Source organism: Polyergus mexicanus, unplaced genomic scaffold (assembly GCF_030449975.1).
Source record: "Polyergus mexicanus isolate NDT 795.1 unplaced genomic scaffold, iyPolMexi1.0 SCAF_4, whole genome shotgun sequence".
Taxonomy (NCBI): domain Eukaryota; kingdom Metazoa; phylum Arthropoda; class Insecta; order Hymenoptera; family Formicidae; genus Polyergus; species Polyergus mexicanus.
In genome coordinates, this window is record NW_027223324.1 from 10,569,733 (window position 1) to 10,591,176 (window position 21,444).

At 39.8% G+C, this 21,444-nt stretch overlaps 1 protein-coding gene across 9 annotated transcripts in view; it reads right to left on the bottom strand.

The window, feature by feature from the left end:
- The window catches only part of LOC138932617 (cell adhesion molecule Dscam2), a 194,085-nt gene that overhangs the window by 9,142 nt on the left and 163,499 nt on the right, over positions 1-21,444 (bottom strand). For 7 of the 9 annotated variants that reach the window (XM_070294630.1, XM_070294632.1, XM_070294629.1 and 4 more), the window contains 11 exons: positions 21,300-21,444; positions 20,071-20,333; positions 17,094-17,255; positions 14,300-14,581; positions 11,039-11,380; positions 5,521-5,826; positions 4,203-4,502; positions 3,110-3,241; positions 2,555-2,694; positions 1,769-1,932; positions 924-1,138 (listed from right to left, as the gene is read on the bottom strand). In XM_070294630.1, coding sequence (XP_070150731.1) covers positions 924-1,138; positions 1,769-1,932; positions 2,555-2,694; positions 3,110-3,241; positions 4,203-4,502; positions 5,521-5,826; positions 11,039-11,380; positions 14,300-14,581; positions 17,094-17,255; positions 20,071-20,333; positions 21,300-21,444 — 2,451 coding nt within the window. The remainder of the gene's footprint in view (positions 1-923; positions 1,139-1,768; positions 1,933-2,554; positions 2,695-3,109; positions 3,242-4,202; positions 4,503-5,520; positions 5,827-11,038; positions 11,381-14,299; positions 14,582-17,093; positions 17,256-20,070; positions 20,334-21,299) is intronic. The other 2 variants (XM_070294633.1, XM_070294635.1) reach the window with 2 other exon arrangements.

Genomic DNA, 21,444 nt, shown 5'->3' on the forward strand with positions numbered 1-21,444 from the left:
AACAAATTTTTATTTAAAATGAATGAAACATGATATTTTTTTTATATACATGTTTCAATCGATTTTAAATAATAACAGCCATATATACAGAATATTCGCGCGTCCGTAGATTAGTTTTAGTAAAAATTATGATTTTAAACTGGAAATATATTTTCACGATTTCAATAATCTGAGAAATATGAACGATACGACTCATAAAACGTACCGCGTTTAAAAGGTCGATGGCATATTCCAGAGAGCAATGCGCGACTGTATGCGTGAAATATTTCAAAAACATATTTGTAGGAAAAGTAAAAGAGATTCGATGGCATCGCCGAAAAAGAGAGGAAGGGGAGACGGGGAGGGGAGAGGGGGATCGAAAATATCAGAGTGCACTTGAAAGTTTCGTCTAGTCCGCGCACCCGAGGACCCGACGAGGATAGGATTAAAAGAAGTTATTCGCGAACGCGGATGCCGAGTATCTGAATTTATTATTTATACTGGAAGTCGCGCGTCTTGCACGAGGTCGGTATTCATGAGGAATTCGCGATAGGCTCGCGCGAATATTATTCTATTCATGAATTCTTGAAGATGCTCGCGACGCGAAAATAAACGTCTAGACGAAAGGCTCGCTTATTCGAACGTTCGATATCGAGTTTTTGCTAATAGATTACATCCGAATATATTCGTGCTCAAAATATATATCTCCATTCAATTCCCGATAAAATCTATATAGTAGAACGAGACAAAATGCACTTTGATTCGCCTCATTATATGGAACAAAATTAAATCTTAACGTGATGTATGAAAAAATCAATTAACGATATTAATATCGTTATGTAGATGAAGGGGCGCGGATATTTTTAATATCTACTCTGTTTTATTTTCTAAAATTCTAAATGATCAAGAGACAGATATCGATTGTATTTTTCGCAGTCACTTACCATCTTCGAGTGTCGATGCCACAACTTCCTGCGTCATAGGACCAGGACCGAGGGCATTGAACGCTTGAACGACCACGCTGTAACGCGTGAACTTCTTCAAGTTCGTCAAGTGATGCTGTCGTCCGGGCATGGACGTCCTTGCTAAACCGAGGGCGACACTCGCCGTCGAGATCCGTCTTTCCACGGTTTTGTACGTGTATTGTTCCGCCCCCAATCTGAATTTCGCGAAAGTGTTCATTACACCTGGCTGATGTGACTGATTAGTTTTGCTTGGAGACTGTCAAGTGTCTCGTTTTAACCCCCAAGCTTCAAACAAACTTTTGGAGATGAACTTAATATTACATTATAATGTAAAAAAAATGTAAAATTAATATAAATTTATATATCTACGTGACATATACACAAACTTGGCAGAAAATAATGAGATGCGAACTTTTAAAGTCCACTATATCTATAATATGTTTTTCGGACTATCTGTAATTCTATTTATTTCATCATCTATATCAATAATTAGAAAAGAATTAATCGATTTATATAACAACTAGTTTGTAATAAATACAGCGCGCTAAAGCGATGTAACGAAATGCAGCCGGTGAAAAAAAAAACTTAAAGCTTTGCGAGGATTTGTCAGCGTTGCCCTGGGCGAAAAAATAACTGACCCCGAAATATAGCTCGTCGTTTATATTAATGTGAATTAATGTGAATATTAATGCGTGAATTCTACGATATCAGCTCTATGGACGAGATCCGGGAAGTTGTACTTCCGACAGTTGCATGTACGTATTAGTGAGGAAACACAAACTCCTATCAGTCGTTAAAATAACGTCGCCGTTTTCGGTCGTTACCTATGTTCCTTGTAGCCGACGTGATAACCGAGTATTTCGCCGTTCCATAAATCATGATCGGGCGGATCCCAGGTGACGTTGAACTCGTTCGAGCTGATGGGATCCACTTTGAGATTTCGCGGCGGTCCACCGGGCTTCTCCCCCTCCGTTGTCGTCTCTAAAATCTATTGTATAAAGAAACGAAAAAAGTCCTTTAAAAGAATGCGGACAAATTCGCGATATCGTTAACCTTTATCACTTTCACCGCCGTATACATATGTTTTTTCTTATCGATTTCCGTTAAACGTTTCAGACACTCTGGTATTTAAGGGAGAAAAAAAAAAAAAAAAAAAAAAAACTACACATGAAAGAAGCACCGCGCGGACAATCGATGGATATAAAACGAATTCGGTCGGATGCGTCCGATATTTCAACGTTTCAAAGCGTCGCATCGTGCCGAAAGTACCGCAATCTGTTTCCTTAATCGCGCGAATTCTTCTCCGTGTAAAAAAAGAAAAGCGGATCGATATGCCTGAAGGAGCGATGCGGCGCAATTTAAATCCAGGCCGAGAGGTGACGGACGAAGAAAGGGATAGGTTTCGGGGTGAGAAATAGAGGTAGCTGTATTTTTTTTTAGCGGGAATATCGATCGAGCTCGGTCACACATCGGTGTCCCAATTGTTTTAATTCTCGGTGCGGGCGACAGGACGAGCCTGAGAGTGGAAACGGTGTCGGCAACGAAACGAGCGTCGACGAATAATGGGATTTGACTCAATGTAAATGTCCAGGCCAACCTACGATACCTACGTCACTCGCTTGACTCCGACCCAGTTCGTTGTCCGCGTACATCCGGAACTGATAAGTGACAGCTGGGCGCAGACCGCTCACGTGGCCGCGAGCACGTGTGCCCGGCACCGTCGAATGGAACGTGTGATCATGCCATACCTCTGCAAAATTGCACGTCATCATTTTGCGGAGATTTTATCTCCTGTTTGAGAACCAACGATCGAAAACGTTGACCGCGGATAAAACTGTTGTGAAATTTCTGTTCAATCAATGCTGCTTATCAATTCACGCTCTTCATATATGTCAGATTGTTATCACATTCTAAGATTTTATATTTTATTGTCATTTCTTCGATCAAAAAATTAAAACCAAATGTTTCAAAATATTTCACTGATTGCATATATTAGATTCTTATTAATTTATTTTTAATCTTCACTAATATATAAATTTATCGATATTTATATAATTACTTGGCTTTATTAATGTTTATCTAATTGCATGATTTTACGTCTCATAATTAAAAGACTTTATTTTAAATACTTTTATTCAAATCAATGATAATATTAATACACTCACCTGACTCGGTTTTATATTCGATAATGTATTGAGTAATCGGACTGTTCCCGTCTTGACTGGTTGTCCAGCCCAGATTGATATAGCGACTGCCTTTCTCGATCACGTGAAGATTCCGTGGAAAGTCTGGCGGCTCTACATTTAATATCGATATAATCTTGTAGTCTTTTTACGTTGACATGAAAAATTTCGCAAGATCAAAAAAAATTCGTTTTATACGCTTTTATTATTAATATATATTGGACATTTTCCCTCATCTCCTTATATTTTTTAAATATATTTTTCAAAAATATACGTTTTTTGTAATTATTAGCTTTATATTAATAAAAGCTTGATACACTCATACACGCGTACAGCAAAATTTCAACGTTTAATTTGCGATTTTAAATTACATTAGTCATATCCAATTTCCAGCGTGTGTCCTCTATTTAAAATTTAAAACATTTCACAACGTGAAATTAGAGTTCAGTAATTAGTTGAAAATTTTCGCCTAATTCCGGAACAGCGTCAGAGCGAGCGTAGTGTCCAATGGAATAATTTTCGGTTATAGTACGATTGTCGCGTACCACATTATGCATATTTCACCGGGTTATCCGATGCAATACGTTCGCTCGAAGCGTATATCTCTCATTTTGGAGAACATGTAGGGCGAGCTGCCGGCTCATCTCTCTCTCTCTCTCTCTCTCTCTCTCTCTCTCTCTCTCTCTTGCCGCGCGTGTACTTGTGCGAATGTACATTAAATTAAATGAACGCGCGTTGTCGAGAGCGCCTGTATACATTACGATAATTACGTCCAGCGGAATAGCGTTACGCAGAAACATCCGATGCCCCGAAGGTATCATCGCGATAGTACGCTCCGCGATAATTTCATATTCTCTAATGATAATCTGCCCAACAATGCGCAAACGATTATTATCATCATTACAACAATGTAAATTTATTATAATCATTATTATTTTCATTATCGCTTCGCGCAATTATTGTTAAATTTCTTTCTGTCAATTCTGCCGTTACATTTTCACGATTCGACGCCGACGATTCTTTTTGCAAGAGGACACGGATCTTCTCCGTCGAAATTTATCAGTCGTTTACGTACCTTGGATATAAAGATGAATCGTCATCTCGTCGCGGCCGTAAGTGTTGGACGCGATACAAAAGTACCTCCCGCTATCCTCGCGGCTGGTACTGATGAAGCCGAGAACGCTGGCGACCCCGTCGGTGGTATTGTCTTCTTTCAGGGTGTAACGATAATCGGGGAGCTTTGGATCCAACTGGGAACTGGCCTTCTTCCAAGCTATCTTCAAAGGATGATCGCCCTTTGCCTCGCAGCGCAGCGAGGCGTTCGAGCCTAGTCTCGCGGTCTGATTGCGATGCTTCTCCACAAAATGCGCGGGAACTGCGCAATTAAAGAACGATACATGTGTGCAATAAATGTAGAAACTTATATTCTATTATCTTAGAATGATTCAAGATAACCGAGCAAAATCTTACTTCTTGATAAAATCGAATTTTTCTCATAATAAGTGCTAGTGGAAAAGGACAGATTTGGTCAGACCGACGAATAATATAAAAGAGGAAATAATAGAGATGTAAATAATTATAGATTTAATCTAAATAATTTATTTTATTATATAATTTATACATATAATATATTATATATATAAATATATATATATTTATTATTATTAAATCATTATAATATATATATATATATATTTATATTAAAAATTATATTATAAATCAATATCGTACAACTAAAATTTAGATAAAAATTGAAACTTTAAAATGTGTCATTAAAAGATAATAAGAGAGATTAAAAGAATTTACACGAATCTTAATTTTATTATATTATTCTCTAAAATAAAAGTTTTATTAAATGACTTTCACGTCAATGTTTATTCTGAAAACCAAGAGAGATCTGCCTTCTGCGGAGTAACTGTTCGAGCAATTTGATTATTTTGTGAGAAAATATTTTCCCATTGCCTTAGAAGGATAAAGCTCTAATTGACTACATGGATCAATTGTCACACTGTTGATAATACGTGGAGCATCTTCGAGATCCAATTAGGGTTAATTGCCAATTAGTAGAGGAGAGACTAGTCATTGTGAAAGCAATTTTCAAGAGAAAGAGAGGCGTATTTTTGTCTCGCAAAGCTTTAGTTAGCGCAAATATATTGAGATATTTTTTGCAACTGCAAATGACAACTGGAAGAAAATGCTTTGGTTGTAAAAAAAATGACATCTTAAGTTAATCTTCTCCTGACGATTACTAGACTATAAAAAGTATATTGCGCAGCGTTAAAAGAAAGACCATCCGAATAATCGTACCCTTTGTACTCCCGCTGTTATAACGAAGAAACGAGATTTTGCGCTTAGAGGATCCTTCTCTAGAAACTACTTAGAAAAAATCGTACCATTGACGGTGAGGTAAACGACCTTGCTTAGCCCGGCTCCGATGCCGTTCACCGCCTCGCACAGATAAAAGCCCTCGTGATCCTCTTGCACCCGGCCGAACACCAGCGAGCCGTTCGAGTGTATCCTCAAGTCCTGCATGTGCTCGTGGCTGGCTATGTCGTGATAATCTCCCGGTTTTCTGCCGCTACTTCGCCGCCACGTGACCAGCGGTGGCGGGAACCCGTCAGCGTGGCAATGCAGGCTCAATCGGGGCATCCCCTCCGACGCGCGGGCGTCCTGTGGCTCCACCACCCAGCGTGGCGGTACTGATCCACAATTGCGCGATTATTAATCGATTGTATCGTGGATTATTCCCGGATATAGCCAGCGGCTACTGCGACGACGCGATCCGGAAGCGTTCCTTCTGTTTGCTCTCCGAAATCGTATCCCTTCATTTACATTTAAGATAAATTTTGGATTAAAAGGAATCTTAATCTTCTCACCCTTCTCAGCTAAGAGTGATTATATTATTTAAAAAATTAAGATCGTATCTAACAATATTCTCGTCGAGAAAAAAAGTTAACTCTCGGAATAAACTTCTGTTTCATTAATTTAGATCGACAATTAGCCTCTCAATCGTAACGCGATATCCTGTACCTGGCTAGGATACAGGATTCGCCGAGAACTTCCGAATATCGTCGCGCGACATTTCTTTGCTTTAAGCTTATTGTGCCGAGGCAAGAGCGAAAAGTTCCTGGGGAGAGGATTGGCCTACTGCAACTTCCTACTTTAGCTGCCGTGAAAGTAAAGAGAAATAGGATTTGAAAATGGGATAGAAAGAGAGAGAGAGAGAGAGAGAGAGAGAAAGAGAGAGACAGCTGCAGTGTGTCCTCTCGGGATTGCGGATAAACGGCATGAAACTTTTGCTGATAAAAATTACGGACTGTCCGCTATTTGCCTCCTTCTTTCGTCTTTTTCTCTCTTTCGTTCTTTCCCTGCCTCGCGCATATCGTGACGGGGGGTGAGGGGGCGGGAGAGGGAGAGGGAATAGAATGGATGGAAGAGAAACGAAGAAAAAGATAGATAGATAGGTTTGGAAAATAAAGGGAAAAAAAAAACGTGTGCCAAACGTGCGCGGTGAATTTTTCCATCGGGGACAAATCATAAAATAATATCGATGATTAACACCGCGATAACCACAGAGAACAGAGCGGTACAAGTGATACGATAAATCGGTGCTGTGCAAAGTCCAATAGAGCGTATATGAATGTGCACGATCAATTGTTGCGTACAAATATACACATAGAGTGCACGAAATACATGTCCCGTCTGAACCGAACGTTCGCGCACCGAATTTTATATATATACATGTACCCTCATTTATATAATGCAGCGTGTATTTCTGCGCTCGCAAGCAAATTATTCGTTCGATTGTAATTAATAATTGAAGGGTTGAGAGGGTGAAGGATATTACGCTCTGTATCATATCGTGAGAATTACATGGAAAAATTTGTAATTTTCCATCTCGACAATTTCGTGGATGATAATTTATATGCGATCTCAAATAAAATCGCAGGAAAATTATGACGATATAAACATATGTATGATGAACAAAGATACATATTTGCACAAAGACGATTATCATCATAATATTTATTTATTTTAGTCAATACAGTGTTTAGAGAGATACTAGTTTTTTTTTTTTTATCATAAAATTACACTTTCGATAATTCTCTCTTTTCCTCTAGAGAACAATCGACCTTCTTTCTTGTTAATTTAAATATTTTGACTTTGATATCTAAATTGATTGGCTATCGATCTCGATTCAATAAAAATGTAACGTCTCTCAATTCCCTCCTACCCCTCATTTCGCATCAGAAATCAATTTTTTCGGCGAACGTGCGGATCAAACGGGACCGATTCGTCTCGATGGGTTAGATAGGTGGCATATGAATTTTCGATGACGCGGAGAGAAAGGAAAAAGGACGGAGAGAAGAAACCGGTACAGAAACGGGCGTTGCATCGGTGAGATCGGTATGTGCCAAGGGACGCCCAAGATCAAATAAGAGAGAAAAATAATTTGTGAAAAACGTGTCAGTGCAGATATGCGTGTGCTGGGTGAAATGAACGTGACTCGGTGCTATAAAAGTGAACTACGAGATTGCTGCTGTTGCTGCTGTTGCTGCTGGCTCGTCTAACTCGCTGTGGCTCATACATAAGACGGTGCTATATATATATATATATATATATATAATACAAGGTTGGGAAGTAACGCGTTACTTGTAACGTCATTACCGTTACAGTTACTTTTTTTCGATAACGACCGTTACTTTTTTCCGTTTGTAACGGTAACGGTAACGTCGTTACATTTTTAGAGTAACGGTAACGAATTAGCCGTTACTTTTATCGTTATTTTGTGGTTCTTTATTATCTTATATATCTATTCAATAGATAGATGTATTTTTTGAAAAATATTTTGTAGCCTTCTATCATAGGCTGCATTCTGATAGTCACTGCCAGTATTGAAAATCTATAGTAACGTAAATTATAGATTTTACAATATTGGCGATGAATATTGGAATACACTCTTAATAATATCAATATTTCTCTTATCAATATTTAAAAACAATGTTTGATAAAAATTTTCGACAAAAAATTGAAATTTGTAAATTACAATTTAAATTAAATAAGTGTATTAAAAAGTAAAGATATTAACATAGAAAATTAGAATCATTAAATAAGTTTAATATAAAAAACGCTCGCGCTATATAGAGACTAATTTAGAGTTCTCAATTGTAACATAGATTATTACATTTAATATTGTTTATTAAATAATTTTATAATCTAATAGCTTATTTTGGCATTACAAAAAAACAAAAACATAACGAAAAAGTAACGAATCGTTACTTTCCAAGTAACGGTAACGGTAACGCGTTACTTTTTAGAATTAGTAACGAGTAACGGTAACGAGTTACTTTTTGCAAAAAATAACGGTAACGGTAACGCGTTACCTTTTATAGAGTAACGTTCCCAACCCCGATTATAATATATAAAATCGAATTTTGTGAAGAGTGCCTGCATATTGGCCCTCGCATGCAGTACATTTTTCATTCTCAGTTACTGCGATCGTCTTGAATACGACAAACGCGCAGATCTCGTATTAAAATTGTATTTCTCGTTCTATATATATTTTTTATACTTCATTGTGTCTCTCTTCCAACACAATAATTATCCAACGTGTCAATCAATACGTTTAATTGTAAGATGTAAATTAAAAAGAATTTTTTAAAAATGATTATTCGACGTTAAAGCATTTAACGGAAGATGTATTATAATTCTTCGCCAACGCTCTCTTTCGTAATCAAAGGGTTGGGTATCGCGTTTGCATTTGACACTCGCTAAATTAATGCGAGAGAGTATGCGATCGCAGTACTTAATTATCGCGATAAGAGGTAGAGAGAGGTGCGAGTTGGAACGCAACTGTGCGCGAGTGTGTTGGTGGATACATATCTAGATAGAAAATACGATATATGTGCGGTGAGAGACCGCGTGAGGGGGTGAAACAACGTTATATTATGCTGTGCTCGAGTGCGTTGGTGCGACGGGGGTTGCTGGCTGGGTGGCGGCTGCTGCTGCTGCTGCTGCTGCTGTTGCGTCATTTCGCGTGTATCGTCTCGGAAAAAAGGACTCTAGAGCTGCGTTTATCCGGACGATGCCGTCGCCCGTTTATCCGGAATGGCGAATTGTCCTCTCGCGTATCTCGTGAATATCCGACTAAAGCGTAACACGTTTCCAGAAAACTTTCGCACGCGACTCTTCTCGTGTTTTTTTTTTTTTTTTAATAAACAAATTTTTCGCGTAGAAAAGTCAATTTTCTATTTCGATTCTTTTGTGAAAAATTCAACTTTCATCCCAAGGAATACTGATATATGAGATGAAAAAAAAAACAAAGTTACATCTGTCTCAGTGATATAATCTCAATTCTAAAAAATTTCAAACCCGATACGTGGACTGTATAAGAGAGTATTATCTAGAATGTCCCAGAAAACAAATCTGTTATAGATCACCGAAAGTGTTGTTCAATGGACTTTAAACTAGAAATCGGAATTTATACGAAATTCTATGACTGCTAATATATACTGAGAAAATACAATAGATACTGAGAAAAATTGAATAATAATTAATACACAAGTGACATGTCATTGACAAAATTAAATAATTATTAAAAAATAATAATAACCGATGCAATTTATTCTATTTAAAGACTTTTATATCGGACACTTCTCTCATATCTCTCACATTTCCTCTTGGGACATTCTATTATCTTTCGGTTAATTGCAAACAATCGCGGGCTTATCACGTAATATCAAATAATCGGCAAAACGGAATAGGATAGGGGAATCCGCGGGAAATTTTTGCTATCAATATCAGTTCCCTTGTTAACAACATATGCACGCGTATGCTGGTCCCGTTTAACGGCATATGTGTCATAATTCACGGGACGGGGGGGGGGGGAAAGGGGACGACGGATATTACCTTTGCGCGCGCGCGCACACACGTACACGCAAAGCTAGTCCCGCCGCGTTCGAATTCCGAGCGCGCGCGAACGCAATCGATATTCTTCGTCGATATCCGGATATCCGGATGCTGCTGCAAAATCCGAGAGCGCAGCCCTAGTGTGACTCTCCCGGCATCATGCTACTTTTTGACGGACGGCTGCGGTGGCTGCTGCTGCTGCTGCTGCTGCTGCTGGTGCGGCTGCGCTTACGTGACAACGAGACGGCGACCGCGGATGAATGGAATCGGAGGGTGACTCGGGATTTTAAATCGCGAACATGTACTATCATTCGCGATTTTTATTTCGCGAAATTCCCTCGTGGCTTGATCGCCAAAGGAATTTAATTTCACACTCTATTAATTAAGTAATTTATCTGTGAATCGCGCGTTTTCACTTTCACAATTTAAAGATCGACAGTATAAATGACAGTTATGGTTTTAGACACATAAATGAATTTTATATAAAGCATTATAAGATTATAAAGATTAATTGAGATCAAATAAACATTCTTTTCTACTTCTTGATATTTTTCTTGAAAATTTATACTGTACTTTCCGAGATATTTCACTTTAGATCATAATAGTATATAGTTGTGTTAAATAAAAATTTCTATATGCACATTTGTATGAAAATAATTTGAATTTTAAATCACACTTTATGGTATATATTAGCGAATAATAATGTAAATTTTCAATTTAATTTATATATAAGTGATTCTTGTGTCTTTTATTATCTTTCTTTCTCTAAATAAAGACTAAAAAAATTCTATTCAGATCGCAATCATTTTCACCCTCTAGACTCGTTCATCCGTCATCGCTACATCATCGTGAATACAATATAGTGCGCTGCCAGGTGCAAGACAGTGATGTGCGAGAGAGAGAGAGAGAAAAAGAAAAAGAAAAAGAAAAAAACACACAGACTCGGTGCGTTCTTGCCGCGGTGCGGCACAGCTAGTGCGATTACAGCTCTCTTTACTTTACCACGAACGATCAACTCGGCCGTCCAGAGGACCTCGGCCACCGAATTGCGCGCCAGGCAAGTATAGTTGCCGGTGTGAGCGGCGGTGACGCGCTCGATAACTATGGCGGTGGAATGTGCGTCAATGTTGGTTACGCGCAGCCCAGGGGGTGTCTGCGGGTGGTGTCGGGGATCGTTTACGACGGCGACGGCGGCCGCCGTGCCGGGGGTGAAAATCGGCTCGCCGTCCTTCGACCAGATGATCGTGAACGGCGGATCGCCCTTCTCGACCATGCAGGTCACCTGGGCCCGCAGGCCCTCCGACAGGTCCTTCTTAAAGCTAAAGGGAGCTATGGTGGGCGGAACTGCACAAAAAAAGAGAGAGAGAGAACAATGGTGACTGTGAGTGTGAATGATATGATGCGTGTGTACACGTGGGCTTGTTGGAGAATTCGTTGGAGGTGGCCGTCTCCGCTGTTGATCGAACGCGCCTTCTTCCCTGGACATTCCTGGATCCTTTTTCTTATGCTTGACGTGTATCGCGGATCGATTAGAATCGCGTGAAATAAATAATTAGTCCTGATTCGATGTCATTGCGGAGAAAGGAAACTTATCCGCCGTTGTTCATCGACACGCTGTTATAACTATCTTTCTCGTCTCTCTAGAATTGATGAAATAAAACGTGAGGAACATTATGAGATTCACGTTCATCAATTAGCTGTAAAAGTGTGTGCGTGAGAGAGAGAGAAAGAGAGAATGATTTAATTTATCACGCGATGCTGTGTTATATTTGTTATTGTAGTTGTGCGTGAGTGTGCGTCTGTACTGAAACAAACAGAGAAATAATGTTGAATTAAAAATAGACGAAATTAAAATAACGCAGCGAAAAATGTCATTGCATTAATGTTGACGTCAAATAATATGCATTATCCAACAAAACGCACGTTTCAGATTTCTTCTTCAATCATTTAACACACGGAAATTTTCTAATTAGCAAGTAGCCATTGTTTATCATTACCACGTTTCACCAAAAGCCATTTACGCGAATCGAGAACAATTCGCGACATCTTCCTGCATCACTGACGATGTGATGGGGGTTTATGGCTCCGCGCGATAATCATCGCGAGCTATACATTTGCGACGTTCGCGGAGAGCTCGTCCCTCGGGTCGTTTCCATGCTCGTCGTGTACATTTCGCGAAATATGCAGCGGCGAAAACAATCAAGCAGAAGCGCGCGAGAACGAGGGAGAAGAGATCCCCTCTTCGTTCCCGGTCGTCGACTTTTCGATGGGAATACGCTCGTCGCAACGAGCGTAATGCCGCGGAACAACAATAATAACTTGCCTCGTTGTGCACCTCGTGCGATACCGATGTATACACGGGATACAAGCCGGAGAACGCCCAGAACCCCCGGGGGTATTAGAACAGAACGCGACGGTTGTTTGAGAATAATTGAGAAACCGCGCGCGCGGGTAAAGGCGACTAGATAGCGGCAACGTAACGTGAGTAATGCCCAAAGAGGTCCATCGTATGAATGCGTGTATACTCGGGGATGCATATACGTATGTATAAACGTTCGTATATACACGTATATATAAAACCGAGGAGGAGGAGGAGGAAGAGGAGGAGGAGGAGGACAGAGAGGGGGAGAGAGAAGAGAAGATGAGTTCTCGGGGAGGCAACAAAGAAGCGCTCTTGCGGGAGACACATTGCGTTGATAAATTTGCGTCGCATAGTTTCGAAGCAAGTAGAGCGCGAATTCCCGGCGAAGATAATTTGGCGGTCGACAGTTCCCTTAATTGGCGTCTCCCCCGACGTTATCGATAGCGAGCGCGTGACAGTGCGTCTAGAGATTAAAAATTCTTTTTTTTTTATCCGCGGCCAAAAAAAAATAGCATTTTTTTTTTTTTTTTTAATATCTTTATAGATAAAGAGATAAGTTGTATCGTTTTTGTTCTCTAGACTTTTCAATTTCCGCGTAATTCGCGAGAGCGGGGAAGATAAATAGAATCGCTTCCCCCAAAGAGAAACTAATTTCTGACAGCACGGATTACTATTCGTGGATTAATTTTATTCCACGTACACGACGACACACGGAATAAATAAAGACGCGCGTAGTAGGCGCGTATACAAAGAGAAACAATCTCTTCCCTCCTGTTTGTTCTTCGCTCGTCGACGAAATGCGGAAATCGCCCTTGGGCGACTCGTTCGCTCGTCGTCGTCGACGACGAGAGCTTCGTCTCGCTCGTCGAAAGAACAAGCGTTTTTAATACACGCGCCATCCTCGATGGGGGGAGAGATGTAAACTCTCGGGGATCGCATAATACGCGCATCGACGGTTACGGACGGACGTGTGGGGACCCTCCCCCCCCCCCCTCTTCTGTACTCTTTAGCCTTTGAGCGATAAATATCTCGCCTCTATTGGGAGTGTTCCTTGTATAATAGAAGTCGGGAAGGGGGTTTGATATATAATGACGAAGGATCTCGACCGCGTAATCTCTTCGACGAGATTCTTCACTCTTCCCTTTTCATCGCGCTTTTAAATCAATCGCTCGATGAAATCTCGTCGTTTTACGCGGACGTGAAAAGAAAAAAGTCAGATCATTTCAACGTCGACGGAAAATTTCGCGCGCGACGATATCAAACTTTTTATCCTTCCTATATCGACGTTTATTATTCCATCGTGGATTGATCATTTGCTTCGCCCGCTGAAGTGGATGGTTCGAGAGTCGCACGCGTCGATTAATAGCGACCATCGTAATTCTTCCCCCCCTCCCCCACCCCCGACCCCCATTTCTCTCCCGATCGCCGGTACTCGTCCTGGCGTAACGAAAACGCGCGTAACGACGCCACGTACGATCGGAAGAGAGCTTTTAACGGAATCACGATCGCGAGTCGAGGAAATAAAAATGGCTATTCGAATATGGGGATTGTGATTCGAAAAATCAGGAAAAATTCTCTCGAAGCGAGAACCTCGAGGATCTGCGGAGAGTGACGAGATTAAAAAATATATAGCGGGATATTATTCCACGTTACATATGAGAATCGAGCCAGAGAAGTACATGTATAACGGAGGAGAAGAAAGATCATCATTTTTTTTCGGCTAAGATAAGAAAAAAAAATAAAAAAAAAAATTCGCCATCTAAAATGATTTTCGGATAGAGTGTTTTCTCTTTGAAAGCGGGAGCAGGGGAAAAAGGAGGGTGGGGGGGGGGAGGGGGGATAGAGAAAATCAAGGCGGAGAGTTTTCGGCATTCGACGGATAGGCCGCGGCCGTTGCGTACCATGGACCAGGAGGGATGCTGCGCGGGATGTCTTGGCGGCGTCGTTGCTGGCCACGCAAGTATAGTTGCCGTTATGCGCGGTCGACGCGCTCTGTATCCTCAATGCGAGATCGAATTCGCCGATCTGATGCGTGGTAGCCTCCCGCGGCTTTAACGGCCTGTTGTCCTTCAGCCAGGTGATCTTGAGGGGCGAGTCGCCCTCGCTGACCGCGCAGGTCACGTGGACCCGCGCGCCCGCCTGGATATTGTCGGGAAAGCTAAACGGATCGATTTTAGGTGGTACTGCAAATTACAAGAGAGCACGAGGGTTTATTTCTCACATCGCGATGATACGCATCGTCGTCGTCGTCGTCGTCGTCGTCGTCGTCGTCATCCTTTGTTGTTGCGCCGGAAGGAATCGAGTCGAGAGGAAACAGAGCCGGAGAGAGCGCTTTTTAAATATGTCAAAATGAATGAACGGAGATAATTATTTATATTGTATAATATTTCTAATATTATCTTATATTCAATTGTGTGTGTGTGTTAGAAAATGCATTAGATTATCTCCAAGTCATGGAATAGCATTTTGATTTTTCCAGTTCTTCCTCTCTCTCTCTCTCTCTGTAACTGCTTATTTTGTTCCTAGTGTTTCAAAATTATTTTTTCTCAAAAATCTTGTGAATGATGCAAAATTATCGAATATTTTCCTTACACGAAATAACTCTGTAGCAGTTGAACAGAATATTCGATATACATTTTTCTTTCTCTCTCTCTCTCTCTCTCTCTCTTTCTCTCTCTCTCTCCCTCCATATATATTCGACTTTTGCAATCCAATATCCTCTCGACCCCTAAAAATTTGGGTTGGGAGTACACGAAGAGTTTCAAGTTTGTGGAATTTAATTTTCTCGGTAACCGTCGCAAACACATTTTACATATCCTACCTGCGTGCTTTGCTCGACAGTGATCGCAGCACAAAAATCATGATCATCTGAAATTGTCATTAATCCAAGAGAGCAGTGTTCAAGATATTATATTATCAAAGTTGTATTATCTATTCCTTTACATATACTGTATGCTAAAAAAAAAAAAAAATTAATTAAATAATTAATTAAAATTATGTTATGTTATTTAATGGTACGACAGTGTCCCTAATTCTATTGAAACAATAATAAACTGCATCATCACAGTAGAAGCAAATCTATTAATTTTGATATCCCTAAATATTTTTATTAATATTTAATCGCTAAAAAAAAATCATTTTACTAACATAATGTATATCTATTATATAATAAATTTATTAATTGAATAATTGAAGGTTTAATGGGTTAAAAATGTTAAAATGCTCCTTGTATATAACCATTATTGATGCATTAAAATGGCAATAAATTTATACCTTATGCACATCGAGAATAAACGTATGGAAGCCCTTGCGAAATAATTTATCTCCCGAAATATCCCGTTACGTGAGAGAGAAGACTTACATAGCCGTACGTAGAGCGTCTTTTGCGGTAGAAATGAAGCGACTGGGATTTCTTTTTAAATCATAGGAAGTTCGTTGCATACGTACACACATACACGTCCCGTCGTATATGCGAGATAGAGGAGTCTCCCCCTCCGTTCGATCTTCAGAAATAAAATGTCTACTTGTAGTTCTTCCTTTTGCTCCTTTTCTGCATTATACATATACACGAGACTGTATGCGTACTATATGCGGAAGAAGCGCTAGAAATTTTTCTACGACGATTCTCTCTCTTCGCGATGTGACGCATATCGAGAGGAAAATTGTCGTGCTTCAATAGGCGAGATAAAAATTCACGATTCGATAAAACGTTCGCGGAATTCTGCGCGCGCACGGCTATCAATTTAAAATTCCTTCACGAGGAAAGACGAATCGGACATTTTCTTGATATATGCGAATTTTTTCATCGACCACTTGCTACATCTAAGCTCGTGTGTGTGTTATAACTCATATTTTGATTGACGTGTATAATTTTTATAATATATACAATAGCGGGGTGTCCTAAAACAAATGTCTTTTCGATAATAGATTCTTTGGCTAATTCGGAGACGATTTTTTCCTCGACAAAAATGTCGAGAAAGATTATCATTTTTTGCAAGTTTTCAATTTTTGCCATCATATATATCTCTGTAATTAAGTCTTAAAAATCTATTAAAGTAAACTTTTCATCTGAAATTAACTGAAGAATATATATAGTTTTTGTTTCTTTTAACTCTCTCTCTTTACAAAGTTTAGTTTGCAAAAAGCCCTTCGTTTTTTAATCGGTTTTATAACTCGGAAATTATTGATGCTTCGACGTTTCTGCTGAGGAAAATGTTTTTAAATCGGTCAGAGAATCTATTATTAAAACACATCCGGTGTGAATTTTTTGGTATACCCTATTATTTATTAAATATATATTATTACTTATTATTTCTTTCTTCAAATTCTTTAAATCCGATTTGATCGGCGAATAGTTAACAGGAGGTTTGAAGCTCCGCGATTTTCACGTGCGGCAAATCCGCAAACGACGCGGACGGGCGTTGCGATTTTTTTTTTTCTTCCGATAAATCGACTTCATCATCGAAAGCACTTGGTCGCGATTACTAGCTACGACGGGTGGACTTTACGGATGGCCTCGAGGGAGAATCGCGGAAAATCTCGATAAAGCGGATCATTATTATTGTCGAACGACGGACTCTCTTGCGGGACACTGTTGTTCCGATTTAAACGGACAAAATCTCCGCATTAAAAGAAACGGAGAGAAATAAAAAAAACAGAGTGCATATACACCCGAGTGAACGAGAGAGACTTTACCTTTTACTTCGATGTGAATGGTCTGCGAATCGGAGCGACCCTGCTTGTTCTTCGCGGTGCACGTGTACGCACCGCGATCGGTGCTGCTGTCAACCCGATGCAGCACCAGAGTACCGTTTGTGGACACATCCTGACGACGGCTGGTCGGTAATATTTGACCATCTGCGAGGCAAAGGCAATTTATATAATATACAGGGTGTCTCATTTTAAAGGACAGAATAATAAGACAAATTAATTAGTGCCAAAAGAAACAAATAATTGTTTAAAAAAATACATTGTAAATAATTTTCTTAAAAACAATTTTTTTTTATACTAATTGATTTGTCTCATTATTCTGTACATCGAAGTATTACGGTAAGATTATCGAAAACTAAATATTTTACGAGATATTTAATTTTTTATATCAAAATATGTCAGATTAAAATATAAAATAACTCAAAAAGTACTTAATAAAAATATACTTTATTATAGTGTTTTGGAAAGCTCTCGATGTCAGCTACAAGAATACTAAATAAAAAAATGAGGGTTTCCATTTAAGATTTTAAAATTGACCTTCACACGACCTTCAAATGATGTTCCAAGGTCAAATCATTGTCACCATCTTATGGCCCCCTTGAAGCCACACAACTTTTGTTTGAAACATTTTTCGATTTAACGCAATGTTTTTGAGATATTTGAGTGGGTCCTTTAAAATGGGACACCCTGTATATATAATATATTCCATTCGGATAAAAAAAAAAAGGTGGCATATTTATAAGAAAGTTGGATTCGTATAATAGTTTGTAAATTAATATTGAAATTTTTTAAATAAATAAAATACAATAATAATACATGTAGTTACTATTTTGTGCATTCTACTTGCTTCTATTGGTGAAATTTTATATTTCTATTCAAACGGCACTTTTTTCATCGTCAAGTATAATCACGGGAATATCCTTCTTCATCGGCCCGAGTACGAGTTTTAATCGAAAGTGGAAAATCGCGGTCCATGAGGGTGCGATATTTGAGTTTAAATTATGCATGTGCTTTTCATTGCTCGACACGCAATTCGCGCGACCTCGTAGCATTGCGGAAATGCGGTTTTCCACTGAGTTCGCACCGCATTGGCGATGTTACGGATGGCGATGCAGTCGAGTGTTCAATAGCCGGGGTGCTTTCATAGCCGGGGTGACCGACTTTGAAATTGTTATCGAACAGAAGTCGCTTTGATGCGCAATATATATTTTAAAAGAGAAACGGCTAAAGACACGAATAATATCGTACAATGCTTTATAACATTAAATAAACACGCATGCTGTGCACAATCATATTTAAATGTAACACAAAATACAATATATATGAACAGATATACCATATAACAAATGAAATCATAAGAATATAAAAAATATGTGCATACATGAATCGAGAATATTTTTTCTAAAAATATTAATGCTCGTAGAATACATGGTTTTTTTTCCACAGGACATTTATTGTACAATATATATAAAATGCTTGCGCACACGGGATATTTATAACATGTATAAAAATAATATACAATAGACAATTAAATGCGCGCATTATACACATGCAGAATATAAAAGACAAAGCATTAATTATAAAATAAAAAAATATCGTAAAATCTTTGAAACATAGATAAAGCCTTCCGCCAGATATTTTCCGTAGATCCTTAAAAAGCATCACGCTTATAACGCTTAATGGACCAAATGGCCGTGGATGGTCTCGCACGATCGTCGTCGTCATCGACGGAAGTTGGGGTGGAAAGTTGGCGCAACGATCGTTTGAAAGTTTCCCGAAGTCGAGTTCATCGTGACGAGAAGGAGAGCTCGAAGTTCGCCGCTTCGGGACGACTCGCGACGCTCGATCGAAATAAAAAGATTTTCCACCCTCTTCTCGGGATTACACGCCCACCCGAGGGACGCGGAAGGGCCTTCTCCCTAAAGATCTCCCTAAAGGCAGACGTGAAGGAAATTTTGCCGCCCAAGTCCAAGACGCGGCCCCTTAACTTCTTTACGCATCTCCTCTGCGGCATCTCGAGTATTTTAATCTCCCGCGAGCGTTTAATTCCATCATCCAGGGCAAATAAAAGACGCGCCGCGTAAAGGTCGGAGGACTTCATTAAAGCGGGAAAAGAGCGATGCGGTTTCGTTCGCGGTTCGCTCGATGAAACCGAGTACGCCAAGAGGCAGATCAATAATCGGCGTATATATATATATATATTTTTTTTTTTTAAATAATACTATATACATCTCCAGAGATTTTGCGATCGTTTTAGCCGAGATGCGACACAATGTATCTTTTGTCGAATCGCATCACAATACTTTATAGAAAATATGACACAAATGTTACATATGAAATACACAAGTGTATCTCTCTCTCTCTCTCTCTACTATTGAAATAAGAGATCTTCCACTTGACGTCGAAAGACGATTTTTAATATCGAAAGAATAACTGAATAATTCAATTTCGCGATAAAGGCGAAAGTTCGCGGAAAACCCAAGATCCCCAAGTATCGGGAACTAAAAGCGAGTAATAAAATAGTAAAGCGAAGATCCTGTCAATGAAAGAATCGTATTGCGAAAAATCTCATCTTCTTCGATCCAGCGGTTTTCAATCTGCGGTCCACATCGCTCTTCCCTTTATTAGAAATATATGTGAAAATATATCTTTTGACAATATTGTCATCTTCCTCGCCACAAATTGAAACGATCAAACGAATTGAAATTGTGTTCGCAAACGCTTTATATCATTCCCCCTCAGATGCCATATATAACTTCATTGTATTTTAACAATTATTATTTAGTATTTTAATAATATTTTAACAATAATAGACCGCAACGAGATCTCCATTAATTCATTCGATTTAGCGTGCAATTATTAAGAAAAAAAAAAGAAAAAAGGAAAAACCATACGAGAAAATTTTTCTTCAAGAAATAAGTCGAATGCGTATGCAAAACCATTGATTGATGCGACAGCGAACCTTTCTCCCAGGTAATACTGGCGATCGGGAAGCCCGCGACGGGACACTTGATGACGGTCGTCTCGCCGGCCACGGCGGCGTAATTTCCCATCGGTCGCACATGAGGCAGCCCATAAATATTGAGCCGGGCTGCGTGATGCACCTTCGCGACGCGATTCACAGCCGAGCACCTGTACTCACCGCCGTCCTCCACCCGCACCGCGCTTATGTTCACATGGGATATCACGTCACCGTGCACCGTCACGTACTGGCCTATCATGAACCTGCAAGCAAATATCGCTGTTTTACTAATCTATACCTATCCTATCCGTCCGCTACATACACGACGATCCTTCGTCGACGGGGAAAATTATTGAAAATTCTTTTACCGAATCTCGCGAAGCGTGAATCAATATTGTCGACGAGAGAATCTTTTATCGTTCGTCAACGTTACACATCTGCGAGAAACTTGGAGCGATAAATTTTTGCAAAATCTCTCCGTCGAAAAAATGAAAATTGTGTCATACATTCGAAATTCAATGTACGTTAGTATCTATCATTTACAAAATAAATAATTTCGTACATCCATCGGATGTTTAAGTAAAGTATTAAAGATGCATCAAAATTTCTTATTCATATTTATTACAGATCTTCACATTTGACGCATAGCTTTATTTAAGAGACTCTAACGAAAAATTTATTTCTTACAATAGACAGTTTCATTTTTCGCAACGTGACACTTGCCTCTCGAAACGATCTCCCTTTTTCAACGAGATTATTCTTACCGCGACTCGCTTGCGGCGACAATCGTCGGGATCGCGAAATTATCGACCGTCTGCTCGCGTTATGCGAGCGCCCGTTAAATCCATCGCTCTTCGGAATTTGGTCGGCTTTTAAAAACGTCCGGACTGAACAGCGTGATTGGTAATTTTCCTCTCAATTGGTTCAGAGAATCGAAGGCCGCGGGGGCCTATCGAGAGGCGCTCCCACGGGATTCGCCGGATGGAAAACCCGCGCTTCCACACCGATTTCCCACGACCATCTCGCGTGTAATACCCTAAGGTTAATAACCGCGAATAATCTCTCCGTGTACATCGTTCGTCGATTTTTTGATGCCATAAACTTTCCGTTTGACGGAAGAATGAGAGAGAAGAAAACGTTTATAGCAGATCGGGGATTCTATCACGCCCGCGCTTTATCCATCGTTCGGGAAGAGAGGAGACTCTTGCGAGGCAAACTACTCGTCCTACCTATCGTTTTGTGGAAGAGGAAACCCATCCAGTGTCCAGGAGAAATGCGGCGTGGGGTTGCCCATCGCGATACACTTGAGCGACACCGAGGGACCTGGCTGCATCGTCTGCTCGATAAACTTGTATAGAAGTTGAGGCGCTGCAT